Here is a 19,974-nt window from a genome sequence, read left to right on the forward strand (position 1 = left end):
TCAATAATTTTTTTTAAAAAAGATTTTACTTATCCATTTGAAAGAGAGAGGCAGGGTGAGGAACAGAAGGAGAAGGACAAGCAGACTCCATTCTGAGTGTAGAGCCTGACGTAGGGCTCTATCCCAGGTCCCTGAGATCATGACCTGAGCTGAATCCAAGAGTTGGATGCTTAACTGACTGCTCCACCCAGGTGCCGCTCAATAACATTTTAAGTTTATACACACAGTAAGACATACAGATCTTAGGTGTATAGCTTAATGAATATTTACATATGTATATACATAACCACCACCTAGATGAAGATCAGAACATTTCCTACGTCCTAGCAGCCTCTCTTAATGCCAGTTTCTTAGACTCTACTCTCAATGTAACTAATATTCTGGCTTTGGTCATCTAAATTTGTCTTCTAAATAGGGAGTTTCCATGGGAGACTGGGTGGTTCAGTGGTTGACCCACCTGCCTTTGGCTCAGGTTGTGATCCAGGGGTCCTGGGATAAAGTCCTGCATCAGGTTCCCTGGAAGGAGCCTGCTTCTCTCTCTGTATCTCTAGTAAATAAATAAATAAATACAATCTTTAAAATAAATGAATGAATAAATAGGGAGTTTCCAGTGTACCTCCATTTTGAATATTCCCTATTTCAGATGCTTAAATTTCTTTTTTCTTTTTAAAAAATATTTTATTTGTTCTTGAGAGAGAATTGTGGAGAGGGACAAACAGATTCCATGCTGAGTGTAGAGCCCCATGTGGGACTCTATCCCATGACCCATGAGATCATGACCCTGAGCCAAAACCTGGAGTTGGACACTTAACTGATTGAGCCATCTTGAGCCACCCAGGCGCCCTCTGATGATTTTTAATAATGAACATAGCAGACATTTAAGGACACCTTTTGAGATAATATTTATTAGTTCTAATTGCCTATTTTAGAAAAGCACTGGAATGTACGTTTATAAAGAGGATGGAATAGAAAAGGCTTTATTTCTTGGTTTGGTCCAAAGTGTATCCAAGACGATTTTATTTGATTAATAATTTATATATACTGAAACATAAAAATATATATCCTTTGACCCCCTCAATTCTACTTCTCAGAATTTTTTTTTAAGATTTTATTTATTTATTCATGAGAATACACAGAGAGGAGAGAGAGAGAGGCAGAGACACAGGCAGAGGGATAAGCAGTCTCCATTCAGGGAGCCCGATGTGGGACTCGATCCCGGGTCTCCAGGATCACACCCTAGGCTGCAGGTGGCGCCAAACCGCTGTGCCACTGGGGCTGCCCTACTCAGAATTGATCCTATAAATATACTTTATAGGATTTTTTAAAAGAATTTATTTATTTGAGAGAGAGAAAGAGAGAGAGTGAGCACTCACGAATGGGGGAAAGGGCAGAGGTAGAGAAAATCTAAGCCGACTTCTGCTGAGCATGGAGCCAGATGTGGGGCTTGATCTCACGATCGGTGAGATCAGGACCTGAGTCAGTTGATTAACTGACTGAGTCACTCGGGTGCCCTACTCTCTAAGATTTCTATAAACATTATTATCCTACACATATACTTTTTAAGATGATTTCATCTCTTGTTATAGAAGATTGGAGCTAACTTAAATATTCCTCATTAGGGATTTTGGGAGGGAGTAGATTTTTGTTACTATAATATACATATAAGAATATACTTCTCAGCCATAAAAAAGAATGTACAGGCTATATAAGTATTGATAAGAAAGGTTCTTCAAGATAAATGAAAAAAACAGATACGTATTTGCTTATATATACATAGAATGGATATGTTTGAAAGGAATCACAAGAAATCTGACAACATGGATTGACTTTAGGGAGTAAAATTTTGGGGGATTGGGAAGGTTGGAGATGGGTGGGGGAGAGACTTCACTGTGGATCCTTTTGTCGCTTTTGACTTTAATTAAAATTTAAAAATTCACACACTGGAGATCTAAAATTACTAAAACATTTTAAGTAAATATAAGAATTTAATCAGTAAAAATTTTCTTTTTTCTCTAAATATAAGCATATAATATATTGTGTTTTCATTATCTTGGTAGATGACAATAGTAGGAAAATTGGTATGAAGTTGGCAACTTTATATGCCATGGTATATATACTTTATATAGTCTTGGAAAAAAATGAATATTTCCTTTGTTTTCTCTTGACAGCATGCATATGCACTAGAACTTCTATTTGATCAATTACATGAAGGAGCTAAAGCTCTTGATGTAGGATCTGGAAGTGGAATCCTTACTGCATGTTTTGCACGTATGGTAAGAGCTTTATTTTTCATTTAGTTCCAGCAGAAACATATATTTGGCTGCATGTTTTTTTACTAGCAGCTTTTGAGGTTTGTTTTTTTAATTCTATTAGTATAGCAGTTGGAATATGTATCACTTAGTATTTTTTGTTGTTGTTGCAAGTAACAGAAGATTCAGTCCAAACTGGCAGAGGTGAAAGGTTATTTATTTGGTTTATAGAATGGAAAAGTCTAAAATGTTAACTGGCATTTTGTGTGGCTGGATTCAAAAGATCGGACATTTTTATTGACTGAATGTCTCTTTGGTTCTTGGTTTGGCTTTGCTTTCCTCCAAATGTTGGCTTCAGTCAGGCTCTTCCCTTGTGATCACAAGATGGCAACCAGTAGCTTCCAGACTGCATTCCTGCAAATTCTCAGCTGGCAGAAAATGATATAGAGAGTCTGATTTCTAAACACTCCTACAGGGTAATTAGAAATAAGAGTAGAGCTTCGTTTATATTAAGAAAAGTACTCTTAGAAAAATGCCTTATTTATTATACTTCAAGTTTTATTACTTATCTGTCTGGTAAGTAACTATGCAATCTGTTTGAAGACCTACTCAGGCACCTTGAGTAAAGGTTTATCTGTGCACAGATAATCAAATCAATTTGATTATTATGAAAAATCTTGTCCCTGGGAACCAGATAGGAAGGTTCTGGTTTAGTTAGGTTGGGATTTATGGATGATGCATCTAAGACTAGAATTCATTTAACTTGCTGTTAATATGTAACTGGTAGACTACTAGCCTAAGCTCTAGGGAGGGGAATTTTTATTTTATTTTTTTCATTGATGTATTCTAAGCATCCAGAACAGTGTCTGTTCCTTAATAAGAACTCAGGTATTTCTTTTTAGTTGTTACTTGTTTTATAGAAATTAAGCCTTCCTTAATGTAATGTCAGGATTTTTTTTTAAGACTATTTGAGAGAGAGCATGTGCTAGAGAGAGCATGAAAGAGAGAGAGGGAGCACAAGCAAGGTGAGGGGCAGAGGAGGAGGTAGAAGCAGGCAGCCCAGTGTGGGGCTCCATCGCAGGACCCTAGGATTATGACTTGAGCCAAAGGCAGAAACTACTCAACTGATTAAGCCACCCAAGCACCCCAGGATATTTTTTAAAGCTTAGACACAATATTTACGTAATGATATGTTCTTAATATTTGACATATGGTTTCAGAGAAAAATTCACTTTTTAAAAATCATTAGACTTCTGAATTATCTTTTTAAAAGTAGTGTTAATTTAATATTTTTCATACATTTACCATGTGTGCTAGTCAGTGTTCTAAATGCTTTTCACAGTCTCTTTTTACATCATTTATGAGATATGTACCCTTTTCCTTGTCATTTTATAGCTGAGGAACCTGATTCATAGAATAACTTGCCACAGTTGTACAGGTGTAAGTAAGTGATGAAGCTTAGATGTGAACCCAGGTAGTCTGACTTCAGAGTCTTTATTGTCTTTCTTTATTTTACAATTAATATTTATACTTTAAGCCTTTTTAAATTTTTATGTATTTTATATTTTCCACATATGGCAGTACAGTCAGGTGTAGAAATCCTTATAGAATTTTTTATGTAACATTTTAATGTTTGAAGTCACACTTTTAGATGCAATTTAAATTGAAAATGATTGTACCACCATTTAATATTAGTTAAATGCAATTTAAGTATTTAATATTAATTTATTAAGCAATTATTAAACATTTAATATTTAATATTAATACTAAGCAGTTAAATCTTCAGGGTTTTGGGGTTTAAAAATTAGAAATCGAAGAAAGGATTTTTTTTTAGTATTGTAAGTTTTTGTAACTTATTGTAGTTTCATAATTACTGAAATATAATTATCCATTTGAGGGTTATAGCTGAAAACATTGTGTTTGGTCAATATTTTACAGCAAACTGAATAACTAATTGAAAGCTTAGGCTCTTTGTCTTCATTCCACATTGCAGAATATGACTGTAGGCAAGGAAACACTTTAATGACACTTGAGAAAGACAAATTTAGGTCAGTGAACTATTGAATTATTCCCTCATTTCCAGGTTGGCTCTAGTGGAAAAGTCATAGGAATTGACCACATTAAAGAGCTAGTAGATGACTCAATAAATAATGTCAGAAAGGACGATCCGGTGCTTTTGTCTTCAGGGAGAGTGCAGCTGGTTGGTGAGTATGAGAAAACTTTAAAAATTTCCTCTCTGGAGAATTTTTATTTTCAGAAGATCCCATGTAAACTAAATAATACTCAAGCTAATTTTTGCTTCTTTTTTTTTTTTTTTTTTTTTTTAGATATTCACTTCAAGTAGTACATAAGGGAAACAGTTACTATAAAATGTTATGCTGGTTCTGCCTTGACCATGGTGCTGATATGACTTAACTATTGCAGAAAATGTTCATGTTGGGAGTTCTTTCTTCATTGCTTTTGAAGAAGTAATAGCAAAGTAGCAAGTGCCCACTATGAAAAATTTAAAGTGCAGAAATCTTTAAGATAAAAAAGAAACCCTCCTTTTCCCTCTTAAGTTTTCTAGACATATAAATATATGCTTGAATAACATATATTCAATAACAGTTTTTTTAGTTGACTCATACTTCTGTCCTGTAGATTGCTTTTTTCAGCAGTATCCATGTGAGCACACTGTAGAAATAACAAACATCAAACTATGCATAAAGCATAAATGTGAAACTTAGCAAAAATACCTGCTTCATCGCCATACTGATCTAAAAAGAGAGCAGCATTGGTAGCTTGGGTGTCTTTTGCTTGCTTTTCCCTCCTCAGAATTCTTTCCCTTCTTTTTAGTGCTAAACAGCATCATTACTTTTATGCTTTTCCTTCCTAATTGTACTTCCATAAACAATGCTTAATTTAATTTTGAATTTCAGATAAACCGAATCATACAGCATCATATTCTATGATGAATGACTTCTTTCATTCAACACTGTTCATAAGAGTCACTCACCTTTTTTTATAGTTAATTTTTATTGCTAACGTTCCAGTGTAAAGGACATTACTAAAATTTGTTTGTTTATTCTACCATTGATGGATATTTTGGGTTATTTCTAAATTGGAAATGTTCAAAATACTGCCTGAACATATGTATACAAAGGTCCAAATGCATATATATACTCACAAGCTTTCATTTATGTAGAGTATTACTGCAATTCCATGGGGTAACCATAGATCCTGCAAAACTTTTTAAAAGTGATTGAACCAGCTTACATTCCCTTCAGCAAGATATCAGCGTTTTTCGTTCTCTGTCTTATCAGCACTTGGTATTGTTAGATTTTTCTTTTTAACTACTTAGTGTATAGCAGTATCTTTTTGTGATTTTAAGTTTGTATTTTCCTCCTAAGAGGTGAGGTCAAACACCGTTTCATATTTTTGATCATTTGGATGTCCTCCTTTGTGAAATGTCTTGTTCAGATATTGAGTTATTTGTATTTTTCTTAGATATGTAGGACCTCTATAGATTAGCCTTTTGTCTATTTATACATATTGCAGACCTTTTCCGTCACTCTCTGGCATGCCTTTTCACTCATATTGGTGCTTTCTTGATTAATAGAAACAATTTTAATGTATCAAACTTACCAGTGTTTTCCAGTGCTTTCTGTGTCCTCTTCTTTTTTTAATTAACTTATTTATCTTAGAGCGCTTGAGTGGGAGGGGCAGAGGGAAAGGGAGACAGAATCTGAAGCAGACTCCTTTTGAGCACAGAGCCCAATGTATAATCCCATCTCACACCCAGGAGATCACGACCCCAAGATCACGGCCTGAGCCAAAACCAAGAATCAGATGCTTAACCTGAACTATACCACCCAGGCACCTCTTCTGTGTCCTCTTTAAGACTGCTCTAAAATCATGAAGATATGTCCCTAAGTCAGATATTTAGAATTCTGATCTATCTGAAGTTGATTGTTGTGTATGTAAGAGAGAGATTCAAGTATGTATTTTTTTTCCATGTGAATATCCAGTTGTCCCAGCATCAATTATTTAGTCTCGGGATCCCTGGGTGGCGCAGCGGTTTGGCGCCTGCCTTTGGCTCAGGGCGCGATCCTGGAGACCCGGGATCGAGTCCCATGTCGAGCTCCCGGTGCATGGAGCCTGCTTCTCCCTCTGCCTGTGTCTCTGCCTCTCTCTCTCTCTCTCTCTGTGACTATCATAAATAAATAAATTAAAAAAAAAAATTATTTAGTCTCTCCTTGCTCTGCTTTAAACCTCCTATAATTCTTTACACCGAATAATAGTTCCCTCTGAACTGATTTTTAAAGCATAATTATTTTCTTTCAGTGGGGGATGGAAGAATGGGATATGCTGAAGAAGCCCCATATGATGCTATTCATGTAGGAGCTGCAGCCCCAGTTGTACCCCAGGCGGTGAGTTGAGTTTTCTCCTATGTTTTTTGGCTTTCGTCAACTAAGGCTGTAAAAGATTTATAGACAAATGACTTCTAGTAGATGATCAAGACATAATTAGATTTTTATGTCATGCATTTTAATTATACTTAGTAGGTAATTTTTTTAATATGAAAAGAATTCTGTAAATGATTTGGAAAATTACAGAATCATAGTCCGTGGCTGTCTTATTTGAAACTGCATTTGATCCATGTAAGAACTAGTATGCCTGTAAAATTAGGAAAATATATCTGGAGTTCATGATCTGATAATCACTTGGTCCTTTATTAAATACCAGAATATGGGAGATTGCTGGGTACATGGGTGAGACCAGCAGGTATTTGTCATGCATTTTACCCTCACAAAGCTTATATTCTGGAAGAAATGTGTCATATATATATAACAGGGAAATTAATGCTATGATAGCATATCATTAGCATATAATATATACTGAAGGGAAAAGAAAACATAGACTACTGTAAAAGTTCAAGAAAGGGAGAGAACTTTACGTGGAACAGTTAAGGAGGCTACATACATGAATGGAATTGGAACTGAATCTTAAAAGAATAGTAGTGTTTGCATAGTTGCAATGAGAGGGAAGGATATTCCAGTATTGTTATTACATAATCAAGGAAATATTAAAGTATAAAATTGTTTTTTGGGGTTTAAAAAATTTTTTTAAAGATTTTATTTATTCATGAGAGAACACAGAGAGAGAGGCAGAGACACAGGCAGAGGAAGAAGCAGGCTCCATGCAGGGACCCTGATGTAGGACTCGATCCCGGGTCTCCAGGATCATTCCCTGGGCTGAAGGTGGGCACTTTAACTGCTGAGCCACCCAGGTGTCCCTTATTTTTTTTTTTTTTTTTTTTAATTTTAGAGAGCAAGCGAGCACGGGGACGGTCAGAGAGAGGGGGAGAAATTCAAGCAAATCTTGTGCTGAGTGCATAGCCTGATGTGGGGCTCAATCCCAGGACTCTGAGATCATGACCTGAACCAAAATCAAGAGTCAGATGCTTAACTGATTGAGCCACCTAGGCACCCCCAAAATTGGCTGTTTTAGTAAGACTGATAAGCTTCTGTTAACCCTTAATACTCCTTGCTTGAGTTCACTGAGCTTAGGTTTCTATGGTGTTTGAATTTTCCACAGTTCTGGACTAGATGATGAGGTACTAAGAGTGACACTTGTGCCCAGTCTCAGCCATTCCCCAGTCTGGAAGGGCTCCTTTTTGTATGTTTAGTTAATGGGAAGCTGAAAGTTAGGGAACTTGTTCTGGTCATTGACTTGGTGTTTATTGGCTGAATGACTTTGAGAAAATTATTTTCTCTGACCCTGTTGCCATTTTGTTTGCTTGTTTTTTAAACTAAACCAGTGGTTTAACACATTTTAATTGAAGGTTAATATGCTGTAGATGGGTGGGATGCTTGACTGGCTCAGTAGGTAAAGCATGCAAAACTTGATCATGGGGTCATGAGTTTGAACCCTATGTGTGGCATAGAGTTTATTTAAGATTAAAAAAATATGCTATAGAAAGATGTACAAATCATAAATGAATAGTTCAATGAATGTTCACATATAGACACACAAACCATAAGTTTAAAAAAAAATTTTTAAGGCAGCCTGGTAGGAACTGTATTTAAATGAAGGAGCTTTGGTGCAGGGCTTATCGTTCCCACTGAGTCCCTGACATGATCCTGAAGGGCATTTCTGGCTTTATGAATTTAAAGATAGATTGATTTATTTTACAGAGAGAAAGACCATGCAAGCAGGGGGTGGGGCAGAGGGAGAGAAACAGACTCCCCATTGACCCACTGAGTGCAGAGCCCAACACAGGATTCCATATCACGACCCTGAAATCATGACCTGAATCGAGTCAGACGCCTGACTGAGCCACCCAGGCATCCCTAGCTTGGTATGAATTTAAATGTTTGTAGTAGCACTTGGAAGTATTGCAAGGGTCTGTATACATCTGATTAAAGAGAGACATGCTGAAGGGAGGGGCTTTCCAGTTTTAAGATAACAGAAAAGATGTTTATGCCTCCTCTTGTATATCACTCCAAAACAACTAGAAAGCAGGAAGCAGAAACACAAACTTCATATTTCATTATCTCAGGGATTATACTTGCACTCCTAAACCCTGTAGTGAATGCAGATGGAAAGCGGATGGAGTAGTAACTGACTCAGAAGGGTGCAGGAAGTTGGATCAAAGAGCCTGCAGAGGGGACCATTGCAGAAGCAGTTTGCTCTGCACAACTTGATAAAGGGCTTAGAAATTGGAGGCACGAGGATCTTGGAAATAAGAGATGAAGCATGGGTCTGACGAGAGGGGCTGCTGCCTCAAATTCCGTATGGAGGAACGATTAGTGCTAAGCCCTAAGTAAGAAAATTTTCAAGAACCAAAGGACATGAGTATAGTTTGAAAAGATCATGATGCCCAGAATGTGGAACTTTTTCCAAAAAGAGAGAGAGAGAGACCAAAAAAAAAAAAAAAAAAAAGAACCATAATATCACCATAAAATTCTAGAATATTAGGGATAAAGGGGAGATTCTAAGTTTCCAGAACAACAAAACAATCTATAAGGAATTGGTAATCAGAAAGGCAGCAGACTGCAGAATAGCAGCATTAGAATCAACAAGTCCGAGGAACGAACTGTCACAATTCTGAACTGAAAATGATTTCCAGCCTTGAATTCTATACCCACATATATTGTCAAATATGTAAAATATAGTTTTAGACCTGCACATCTCAGTCTTTCTCTTTTAAAATACTCCATGTGCTGTTTCAAAGAATACTTTTAGAGTGATTGCTTTAATAATGTCAAAAGATGAGGGAGGAGAGAGTAGGAAAAAACAGAAAGAGGAAGCCCTGGGATATAGAAAGGTAGAGCATCTGGTTCAGGAGATAGATAATGAGAATCCCCCGTGTTAAAAGGGAACTCCCCTGACGAAAGCTGTGCAGCAGGCCTCCTGGGCCTCCGGATTCAGAGCAGGAGGAGGAAGGCATTCAGAGGGAGTCTATCCAACAACAACAGAACACTAATTAGATGGGTTTGACTGTGAAAATCTTACTGAGAAGTTGTTGGAGGATACTAATATTTAGAAAACAGTTAAGAAAACGAATGAAAAAAGAAAGAGCTTCAGGGTTTGTGTGTGTGTGTGTGTGTGTGTGTGTTTTGTTTTTGTTTTTGTTTTTAGTAATCTCTACACCCAGTGTGGGGCTCAAACTCAGGACCTCAAGATCAAGAGCCATGCTCTTCCGCCTGAGTCAGCCAGGTCCCTAAAGAGCTTCAGTTTCTAAGTGTAGGATAAACAATTGTATAAGAAAGGAAACAAGCACTGGATTCTTGGCTCAGCTGCAAATTATGTTTACAGTCATAACTGAAAATAGTTTTAAAAAATTATGATATTGGTTGGAAAAAGGGAAAGGAGCAGAATACATGTGAGAGAGCTCAGTCTTCGTCTAGCATATAATTTGAAACAAGAACCTAAAGACTCTATAGCATGGTGACTGTAGTTAGCAGCACTGTATTGTTTATTTGACAGTTGCTAAGTGAGTAGATCTTTAAAATTCTTTTTATCACAAGAAGAAAATATCGTAACCATGTGTGGTGATGGATGTTAATTAAATGTATTGTGGTAATGGTTTTACAGTACATACATATTATCAAACCATTGTGATGTGCACCTAAAACTAATACAGTGTTATATGTCAATTATATTTTAATGAAAAACATAAAAGACATACTTTAGAGATAATCACAACCAAAAATGTAAATACTAGAAGACACAGCTAAGAGGATTTAAAATGACAGGACTTAGGGAGTAAGATTGGAGTCGGGGCAAGTCTGCTGGTATCACAAACTTTGACATTTAAAGAAACTCAAAGAATACTTGTGAGAATTACTTGAGTAAAAATTGAAATGGGAAAAATAAGATGGGCTTGCTGACAACTGAATTCTTAATTGAGGACTTGCTTTACTGGGATAATGCTGTCCAAGGGAAAGTTCTCCCTTAGAGTTTTTGATTAGTAGTCATTCGTAAGGCCACATTCAAATGGTAACATATGATCTAAAATTTTTCTGATGGAAGAAAAATTCATTGAGTGGTCTTGGTCTTTGATTGAATAGAGTGTCTTCATTCTAATGCATGCTTTGTCATGGTGCCAGTAATCCTAAATTCAGTCATAAAACCAAGGTTCCCGTACTGTTGGCTCAGTGATGCCCTAAATTCTAGGGACTTCTTGCTGATTTTCTGCACTACACCGCTCCCCTCTCCTCTCCTGAACCACAAAGATTCAAAACGGGCTTATAAGCATTGAAATGTTCCTCTTTGCCTTCGGTCTTGCCAAGAGGAGAGCTCTACATTCGGTGGTTCATCTCAAACAGTCGTGCTGTGTACTGTGTCAGATTACAGGCACACAAAGATGAATAAGAGAACTTGCAATTTCGTAGGGGAGGATGATAAGTAAATGGGTAAGTGGATGACATAATAATAAGTTTAACAATCTATGTATATGCTAGATAAAGTACATTTTTGCTTTTGGCCCATGGACACTGGAAGTTGTTTATAGTAATGTAAAATGATTGTTAATATAAAATCTGTAAATTGGTGTGTATGTCTTTCTTTTTCTTTTAGCTGATAGACCAGTTAAAGCCTGGTGGGAGATTGATATTGCCAGTTGGTCCCGCAGGTGGAAACCAGATGTTGGAGCAGTATGACAAACTACAGGATGGCAGTGTCAAGATGAAGCCCCTGATGGGAGTCATATACGTGCCTTTAACAGATAAGGAGAAGCAGTGGTCCAGGTGGAAGTGATTTTATCTTCTGCTCTTTCTTCTTCCACACATGCAAGGTGAAGGGTGTGGATTCTAAGACATTAGACCACAAGAGCTGCTTTTTTGGTTGTCACCTTTATGCTACTCCATTTTAACATCAGAAATTCGCTACATTAAAAATCTAGAAAAATTTTGCATGAGTCTGCCCTTCTTTTGGTTTAACTCATATCTTTGGGAAAGGGGGGTGAGACTTGGTTGGCACAAAGGTGGGATTTTTTTCCCCCTTTTTTTAAAAAAGAGACTTTTGGCCACAGTTCAGAATTTTGTTAAGGATGTTTTATTATCAGCCGTTCTGCTTCTGTATTCACAAATCATTTTTTGTAGCTGCTCTGTGGTCATGGAAACAAAGGCTTTGGTCTGAAGAGAAGGGGCCATCCTTTCCTGCCCCGTTCACACCCTGTTGTACCATTGTTACAAAGAGAAAGAAGGGAAAAGATACTCTTGTCCCAATTTTCAAAGGTGTCAGAATCCCAGAGAGGACATTTTTCCTCTCAGCTTGCTTTCTCTCTTTCAATCAGATTCATTGACATTCTAACGACCCATGTCTGTTTTACACTCAGCTACTGTTTCAGAGCCGCTATAAGAAATAAACTTCTTGCCAGTCTGTGGAACTGGCCAGCCCATTTTGAAACCATTCTAACCAAATTCCTGGGGTGGGGTGGGGTGGAAGGGGGAATTCAGTGAGCTCAAAGCGAGTACAGTGCCCAGGTCTCACAAACCCACCCAAAGGGCCAACAGCATGCAGCATAATCCTCAGTACAGCATGGCTCATTATAATGCCTACTTGTGTTTTATGTCTCAGCATAATCAGTATTTTTTCTGAAGCCAAGATTTCTCTTCCTCTCTTCTCCTTCCTTCCCCTCCCCACATCCTTCAGTGGGAAGGAGTGAAATCAATAAGTAAGAATGACATTAGCTAAGACTAGTAAAAATTAAATGATAAAATAAGAAAGGTTTAACAGTTTCCTAGTTTTAGAATCTTTTTTTATTTGACAGAGGTACTTATTTTAAGATAATTATTTTTTCAATAAATGAAAAAATCACCATTTTCAGTAAAATGGTGATTGTAAGTTTAATAGACTTCTTAATTTTATTTTTTTGGAAAGAGGAAAGATACCTTTTGAAAGAATGTTTAATTGCATAAATGGTAATGAATCTAACTGAGTTTTTCTTTTCATTCTAATTGGCCATTTCTGGGATATCTTACTAGGAATTGCATTTTATTCTTCACATTATGTGGATATAGCTATTTTCTTTGAATTCTAACCTGGAGCACAGCCACTTCTTAAAAAAAGAAATTAAAAAGCTAGAAGTCCTGTCAGTTACAGTCATATGGTTATTAAAACTAGTTACAACCTTCCTTGACTTTGCTTCTAGTGTGGTTATGTAGTTATATAACCATATGATTGCTGTTGTATAAAAGGGGCAAATATACACTGAACACACTGCAATTTGATTCAAGTAAGAGTTCAGATTTTCATTAATAAATTTAAAAGCTTTCTGTGCACAATTAATATTAGTATTGAACATTCCACTGCAGTTTGATGATGAAGGAATTACACAAAAATATATTTCATTTTTATAACCAGAGGTGGATTTAGCAGGAAGTAAATGAAACTTAAGCTTTGGGACTTTCACATGCTTAGGGGCCTTCCTGGCCTGACATCTGATTTTATTTATATGCATTCTTGGTTTTGGTCCTCCTTTTCTTCCTTTAATGAAGAGGTTCCCCCCTTCCCAGGCCATAGAAGCTCTAGATTTCCACAGTACCTGTATTCACCCATTATAAAACTAAACTATTTATATTAAATATAGATTAACTTTTAAATTTATGAACAAGTCATTTACCAAATATACTTAGTCATTTACCAAGTATTTAAATATACTTGTTTTCCTTTTTAGTTTTCAACTTTTTAAAAGATTGAGCAATTTTACATATATGTATCACTGAAAACTTTTCTCTAATTATACTAGGAGGATGTCCTAATTCTTTCTCTTGTAAATTTTCTATTTATTCAAACACATTTTCCTACATCCAAAGATATAGTGTGTGTTTTTTTTAATTTTTGTTTTGTTTTAAGTAAGCTCTATGCCCAGTGTGGGGCTTGGACTCAAGACCCTGAGATCAAGAGTCAGGGGCTTTACCTGCTGAGCCATCCAGGTGCCCCCCAAAATAATCAGTTACTTAGTTGTAAATCTTTAAAGAATATAGATTTAAAGAATGTAAAGGTGAAACAAAATCTGGAAACAGAATTGGAAAAAGCAACTGCCACATTAAAAGAAAATTTTGTACTGAAAGAAATTACTAGAAAATAGGATGTTTGAAAGGGTAAAATAACAACAGTTAACTTAAAATCTAAAGAGACCAATCATCCACTATTTCTATTTGTATTCTTAGACTCTCAGGATCCAGACAGGCAACAAAAAATGCTCAGCTAGGATTTTAAAGTGGTTTTTGTTAAAGGGTTATTCAAAGAAATACAGGAAAGGTTATGGGAATCAGTGAAACATATTGATATGACCAGGGCAGGGACCTCCCATGCCAGGCGCCTACATAAGGGGAGGAAATAATTTTACTGGAACCCACTGAGAGTAGGACTATACTAGGGCCATGGATACATAGCTGTGAATTTGAAACTGATCATTCTCATGGAACTTATGGTCACGTGGGAGACGCAAAAAAATCTAGAGAAGATAAATGAGCAATGAGAGTGTAGTCTGTTTAGTAGGGAGCAATTGAAGTGTTGACGACAGACAGTGAAGTAATCAGAATTACATTTCAGAATGATGACTCTGGCTGTGGTGTAGAGAGTAGATTGGAAAGGGACAAAACAACAGAACAATGTGGTTGTAGCAAGTTAGGAGGTGAAATGGCAGTGGCCTAAATAAGGCAGTGGTAGTAAGGATAGAATGTGGTTAAAAAGACCTGCATACCATTTTCTGAGTGCCCATCCCACATCTGGGAATTATGTCAAAAGCTCCTAGTCAGTCTTATTACCAGGTTAGGTGGTCTTTATTCTTTCATATTTTCTTCAGAATTCGTTTAACAGCTCATACCCCAAGCTTTCTTCTGAACCTTTTCTCTCTCTCTCTCTCTTTTTTTTTTTCCTGAACCTTCTCTTGCTTCTCACCAACCTTCCATCCTTCTCTTCCCGGGAAATCCAGAGCTAGTTGCAGTACCCTGTGAGGGTGAGATCCAATCTTTGCTGTATGGGAAAGAAAGAGCCCTAGTAGGCATGCTGAATTCTCGTGCCAAATAAAGCCCAAAGCCTGAATGTAGACTTACATTTCCTAATACTTGGAAAAATATTGTTTATAATTTTGGTGGAGTAATATAATAAAAGGAGAGACAATGCCAGAGGTATGAGCCATAGATCTAGATAGAACCTGTGGTATTATGTTCATGACTATGGATGTGTAGTAGTTGTATTAGTTGCATCATAAACTTCATATTTTTAAATTTTTATTTTATTTTACATATTATATGTAGGAATCAATATTTTGTTAATCAAGTTTTGTTTTTGTTTTTAATGGTCACAAGAGACAATGGAAGAAGTCCATCTCTGGTTTGTGAAACCAAAGAATGTTTCAGGATTCTCATTCAATAAGCGCTTTGCTTATTGTCGTCTCAAAGTGCCATGCACACATGAAAAACATGTTATGAATTGGTTGGGAATTTTTAAGATTGACAGTGTAGGTCCTAGGGCATCCAGTTGATCCTGTGTTCATATTTTTCTGTATTGTCCCTTTTTAATTTCTTTACATACATTACAGCATTATGACATATTTTACATTCTTAAAGGCAGGGATATATTTTGTTGCTCTTGGAATTCTCATAATGCTTTGTACAATTTATTACCTCAAAACCTGTTAAGTAGAAACCATTCGTGGATTTTGATTGTTGTTTCTTGGTAATACATCTTTTCATTTGTTCTTGAAAAGAATATATAATACTGGGATGCCTGGGTGGCTCAGTGGTTGAGCATCTACCTTTGACTCAGGGCGTGATTCTGGAGTCCTGGGATCAAGTCCCACATCGGGCTCCCTGCATGGAGCCTGCTTCTCCCTCTGCCTGTGTCTCTGCCTCACTCTCTGTATGTCTCTCATGAATAAATAAATAAAATCTTAAAAAAAAGAATATATAATACTAATGTTAGTAGGTTAGAGTTAATAACCTAATAAGTTATATATAATTATACATTATATAATAAAATAATATTTATATAGTTGGTAACCTAATGAATATGTTTGGCACATATATAATAAAGAGACTTTCTAGAAATTTAGGACTTAATACTTTTTATTGTAAGTGATCTACACATGTAAGTCAGATAAAGATAGTTATGTAGAATTTGGAACATTAAATGGAAAAATAACGTGAAAGTTATATAGATTTTGGGGTATTAGGATGGACAAGATTATATGTGCACTGATAGCAAATTTTTGGTTTTCTTTGGCACCCTAAATGTTAAAATTCAGATCTATAAACTTAATTTCTTTTCCTTTTTTTAGTGCTATATATTTCCTTCTATTTGTTTTTAATAATTCTGTTTGACTACCAAAATAATATATGTATAGTGTAAAAATTTTAGAAGTACAAAGAATGAAATAAAAATCACCCACAGTCCCAGAACCTAGAGATATAACCACTATTAGCATTTTGGTAGATTTTTTTTTTTTACTCTTTTATCCATAGTTCCGTATACATCTTTTTGTAATCCTGAGATCATATAATAGCATTATCTTGTAATCTTTTTTCCTATTTAATAGAATGTCATCAATATTGTCCCACTTTTTTTACAATATTTTTTCCTCCGTTTTATTGATATAATTGACATAGCATTATATTACTTTTATGTGTACAACATAGTGATCTGATATAGGTATGTACTACAAAATGATTACCACATTAAATTTCATTTTATGATTTTAGGTCTTACATTCAAGTCATTAATCCATTTGAGTTGATTTTTTGTATATGGTGTAGATGGTGGTCCAGTTTCATTCTTTCCCATGTGGCTGTCCAGTTTTCCCAGCATCATTTACTGAATACACTCTTTTACCCACTGTATATTCTTGGGTCCTTAATTGATGATATATGTGTGGGTTTATATCTGGGCGCTCTATTCTGTTTCATTGACCTATGTGTCTCTTTTTTTGGCAATACCATACTATTTTGTAATGTAGTTTGAAATCAGGGAGTGTGATACCTCCAGCTCTATTCTTTCTAAAGATTGTTTTGCTATTTGGGGCCTTTTATGATTGTATACAAATTTTAGAATTATTCTGTTTCTGTGAAAAATGCTGTTGGGATTTTGATACAGATTACATTGAATCAGTAGATTGCTTTGGGTAGTATGGATAATTTAAACAGTATTCATTCTTCCAATCCATGAGTATTGTGTCTTCTTCAATGTCTTTCATTAATGTCATACTTTTCAGTGTACAGATCTTTCACCTTATTTAAATTTGTTTTAGATATCATATTCTTTTTTGATGCAATTATAAATGGGATTGTTTTCTTAATTTCTCTTTCTGATAGCTCATTATTGGTGTATAGAAACAGAACTGATTTCAGTATGCTGATTTTGTTTCCTGCAACTTTATTAGTTTATTAGTTTTGACATTTTTTTGGTGGTTTATAGGGTTTCCTATATATAATATGTTGTCTGCAAAAAGAGACAATTTTACTTCTTTCTTTCCGATTTTGATGCCTTTTATTTCTTTTTCTTGCCTAATTGCTCTGGCTAGGATTTCCAGTGCTATGTTGAATAAAAGTGGCGAGAGTGGGCATCCTTGTCTTGTTCCTGATCTTAGAGGAAAAGCTTTCAGCTTTTCACCACTGAGTATGATGTTAGCTGTGGGCTTGTCATATATGGCCTTTATTATGTTGAGGTACGTTTCCTCTATACCCAGTTTGTTGAGAGTTTTTATCCTTTTCCTTTTTAAAAAAATTTTTAATTGAAGAGGATATTTGGAAATGTTGTATTATGTTGTTGGGCAGTAAGGATATTTATTTATCATATCCTTAATGCCTTACAACAGGCAAGTCAAATGTGGTAAATTATTTTACAAAAACAGTAACATCTTCAGTTCACATTTTAAAAAGAACAGTGAATTTATGAATAGAGCACTTTGCAAGTGAACTCTTTGTAGATTAAATATTTTAATGCTTGCATGAATTTAAGTAAAATTTATTCTATGAGAATTATAGTGCTTAAATTATTTAGAAGAATATATTAAGAGGAGCCAGAACTGATAATTTGTCATTTAATAGATAATCCAGTACTCTATGACAAAGGCAGTTTGTGGGAGAAGTAATCTTTAAAATAATTTCTCACACGATTTACACAATTCAGTTTTAAAAAGAAGCATACTATCTGATAGTCCCTTAATTCACCACATATTTGGGACATTTTAGCTCTTTTTACTTCCCCTTCAGATTTATTTTAACTTTTAAAAAACTTAAATTTTTATTGTAGACAGATTGTAAGAACAGTACAAAGACTTCCTGAATCTCTTCATCCAGAGTTACCAGTTGTTAACATTTTCCACATCTGCTCTCTCATTCTCTCTTTCTCTCTATATATGCATGTAGGTCATCTGAGATTTAGTTGCAAATGTCATACTTCTTCACCCCTATTTTCTTGAGTGTTTAACAATGTTTTTGTCACTCATTACCCTCAAGTATGAAGCTTTTTGGTAGCTTTATTTTTTTACTTTTAACAGCTTTATTGAGATATAATTTATATGCTATACAGTTTATTTTAGGCTGCATTCTTCTTCCTTCCTTCCCCTCACTGGCAGTGGCTGGTACAGTGCTGCAGCTTGCTGAGCGAGTGGTTTCCTTTGGAGCTGACAGAGCTGCCTTTTGAAATCATCTGGCAGATACACCTACACAGGATGCTTTTTCTCCCAGAGTTTGGGTTGAAATTGAACCCACTCAGCATTTGCTAGCAGAGTATACTCTAAGCAAAAGACCACATTTTTGTCCAGTTTTGTCAATGTGTAACTATCATAAATTATTCGAATTCTAATTACCCAATGTGATTTATGATAGTGTTAGCAAGATCCTAGATCTAAAAATTAAAATTTCTCTGAATTTTTTATCTTGAAGGAAAAAAGTTACCTTTAGAATGAAAAATAGGAATCCAGGGCCTTCAGGTCTCATATTTCATTCTGGAGTAGCATGAGAGATGTTCGGATGGCTGACTTCCATTTTTGCCTTGACTTGGGACTGTTTGCTTTCTTTCTTTTTTTTTTTTTTTGTTTATAAATGCTTGGGGATTGGTGTATTTTTACTTATTTACTAATTGTATCTAAATTATTAGCCAAGTTTTTATAGTTATGTAACATCTACTTATATATTTCTCTTTTTTATCCTCAGGGATGAACTGTAAAAGTACCATCAGCTTGACCAGTAAATAATATTACAGTGGATTGCTCATCTCAGTCCTCAAAGCTTTTTGAAAGCAACAGCATCACAGCTTGTTTTGGACTTTGTTACACTATTATTTTCAGCATGAAAATGTGTGGTTTTGTAGGGTTTCTAGTTCTTCAAAGAGGCACAGAAGCCGAATTGGTAAAGGAACGATGCAAAGTATAAATTTGTGTATTATTACTTTAACATGCCCACATTTTACTTTAAAATATTAAAAGACGGGGTTCCACAAATGGAAGACTTAGTTTGTGAATTGATTTTGAGGAGTGGTTTTTCTTAGACACTTAATTCTGTTTCAATATTAATTTATCAAATTGCTCTTGTGCATCAGATAACGCCACCATTCACAAGTTAAAATTCTTGGTTTTTGGATGTCTGTTAGATGCCACTAAGAAAATAGAGATGAGCTTCCTTTTTAAAGCTTTTGATGTGGTGTCATAGAGTAGCATGTTGTAGATACAATCAGCTGCTTTGTTACTTTAAAACTAAGCATTTGTAAATATTAAAACTTTAGAAGATGGCAGGTGATGTCCTTTATAACACTTAGCTATTCAGATTGGACATAACTGATATAGTTCATCCTTTCCCTCTTTAAAATTATAGAGACTTGTAGCTCAGTACTGTTTTTTTCTGTTTCTAATTTGCTGCTGATAATGTATATGAATTTACTATGCTGTGTAAGCTGGGTCCTAGTCACTGAACAGTTTATGCAGTGCTGCTTTGCCAAATAAAGTTAAAAGTAAAAGAGGCATTGGTGGTGTTTGAATGCAGAAGAGAGAACCACATATCCACCAGATACAGAATGCTGTCTGAGATCACAGACATAAAATTGTTTCTCTGATGCTCCATTTTATGAAATCTGAGTAGCATGGATTTATAGCATCAATTCAGCTGTACATTTGTAGAATATGACTACATTCGGCAGACGGGGACTACACCTCATTTATCTTTTTTCTCTGCTTAATACAGGGCTTACCCTCTTGTAAATGCTGAGTGAGTGAGTGAATTGACTTCGTGTCAGG

General features: G+C 35.5%; 1 protein-coding gene across 3 annotated transcripts in view; it reads left to right on the forward strand.

Annotated features, from left to right (window-relative positions):
* Positions 1-19,699, forward strand: part of PCMT1 (protein-L-isoaspartate (D-aspartate) O-methyltransferase) — a 42,766-nt gene extending 23,067 nt beyond the window's left edge. Inside the window, exons 4-9 of one of the 3 annotated variants that reach the window (XM_055311049.1) lie at positions 2,169-2,273; positions 4,333-4,453; positions 6,573-6,658; positions 11,313-11,482; positions 17,263-17,406; positions 18,899-19,699. In XM_055311049.1, coding sequence (XP_055167024.1) covers positions 2,169-2,273; positions 4,333-4,453; positions 6,573-6,658; positions 11,313-11,482; positions 17,263-17,406; positions 18,899-18,911 — 639 coding nt within the window. In that variant the 3' untranslated portion in view covers positions 18,912-19,699. Of the gene's footprint in view, positions 1-2,168; positions 2,274-4,332; positions 4,454-6,572; positions 6,659-11,312; positions 11,530-17,262; positions 17,407-18,898 lie in introns of all 3 variants that reach the window. The other 2 variants (XM_055311051.1, XM_055311050.1) reach the window with 2 other exon arrangements.
* Positions 19,700-19,974: the final 275 nt, after the last annotated feature.

The sequence above is a fragment of the Nyctereutes procyonoides genome, unplaced genomic scaffold, assembly GCF_905146905.1.
Source record: "Nyctereutes procyonoides isolate TBG_1078 unplaced genomic scaffold, NYPRO_anot_genome, whole genome shotgun sequence".
Taxonomy (NCBI): domain Eukaryota; kingdom Metazoa; phylum Chordata; class Mammalia; order Carnivora; family Canidae; genus Nyctereutes; species Nyctereutes procyonoides.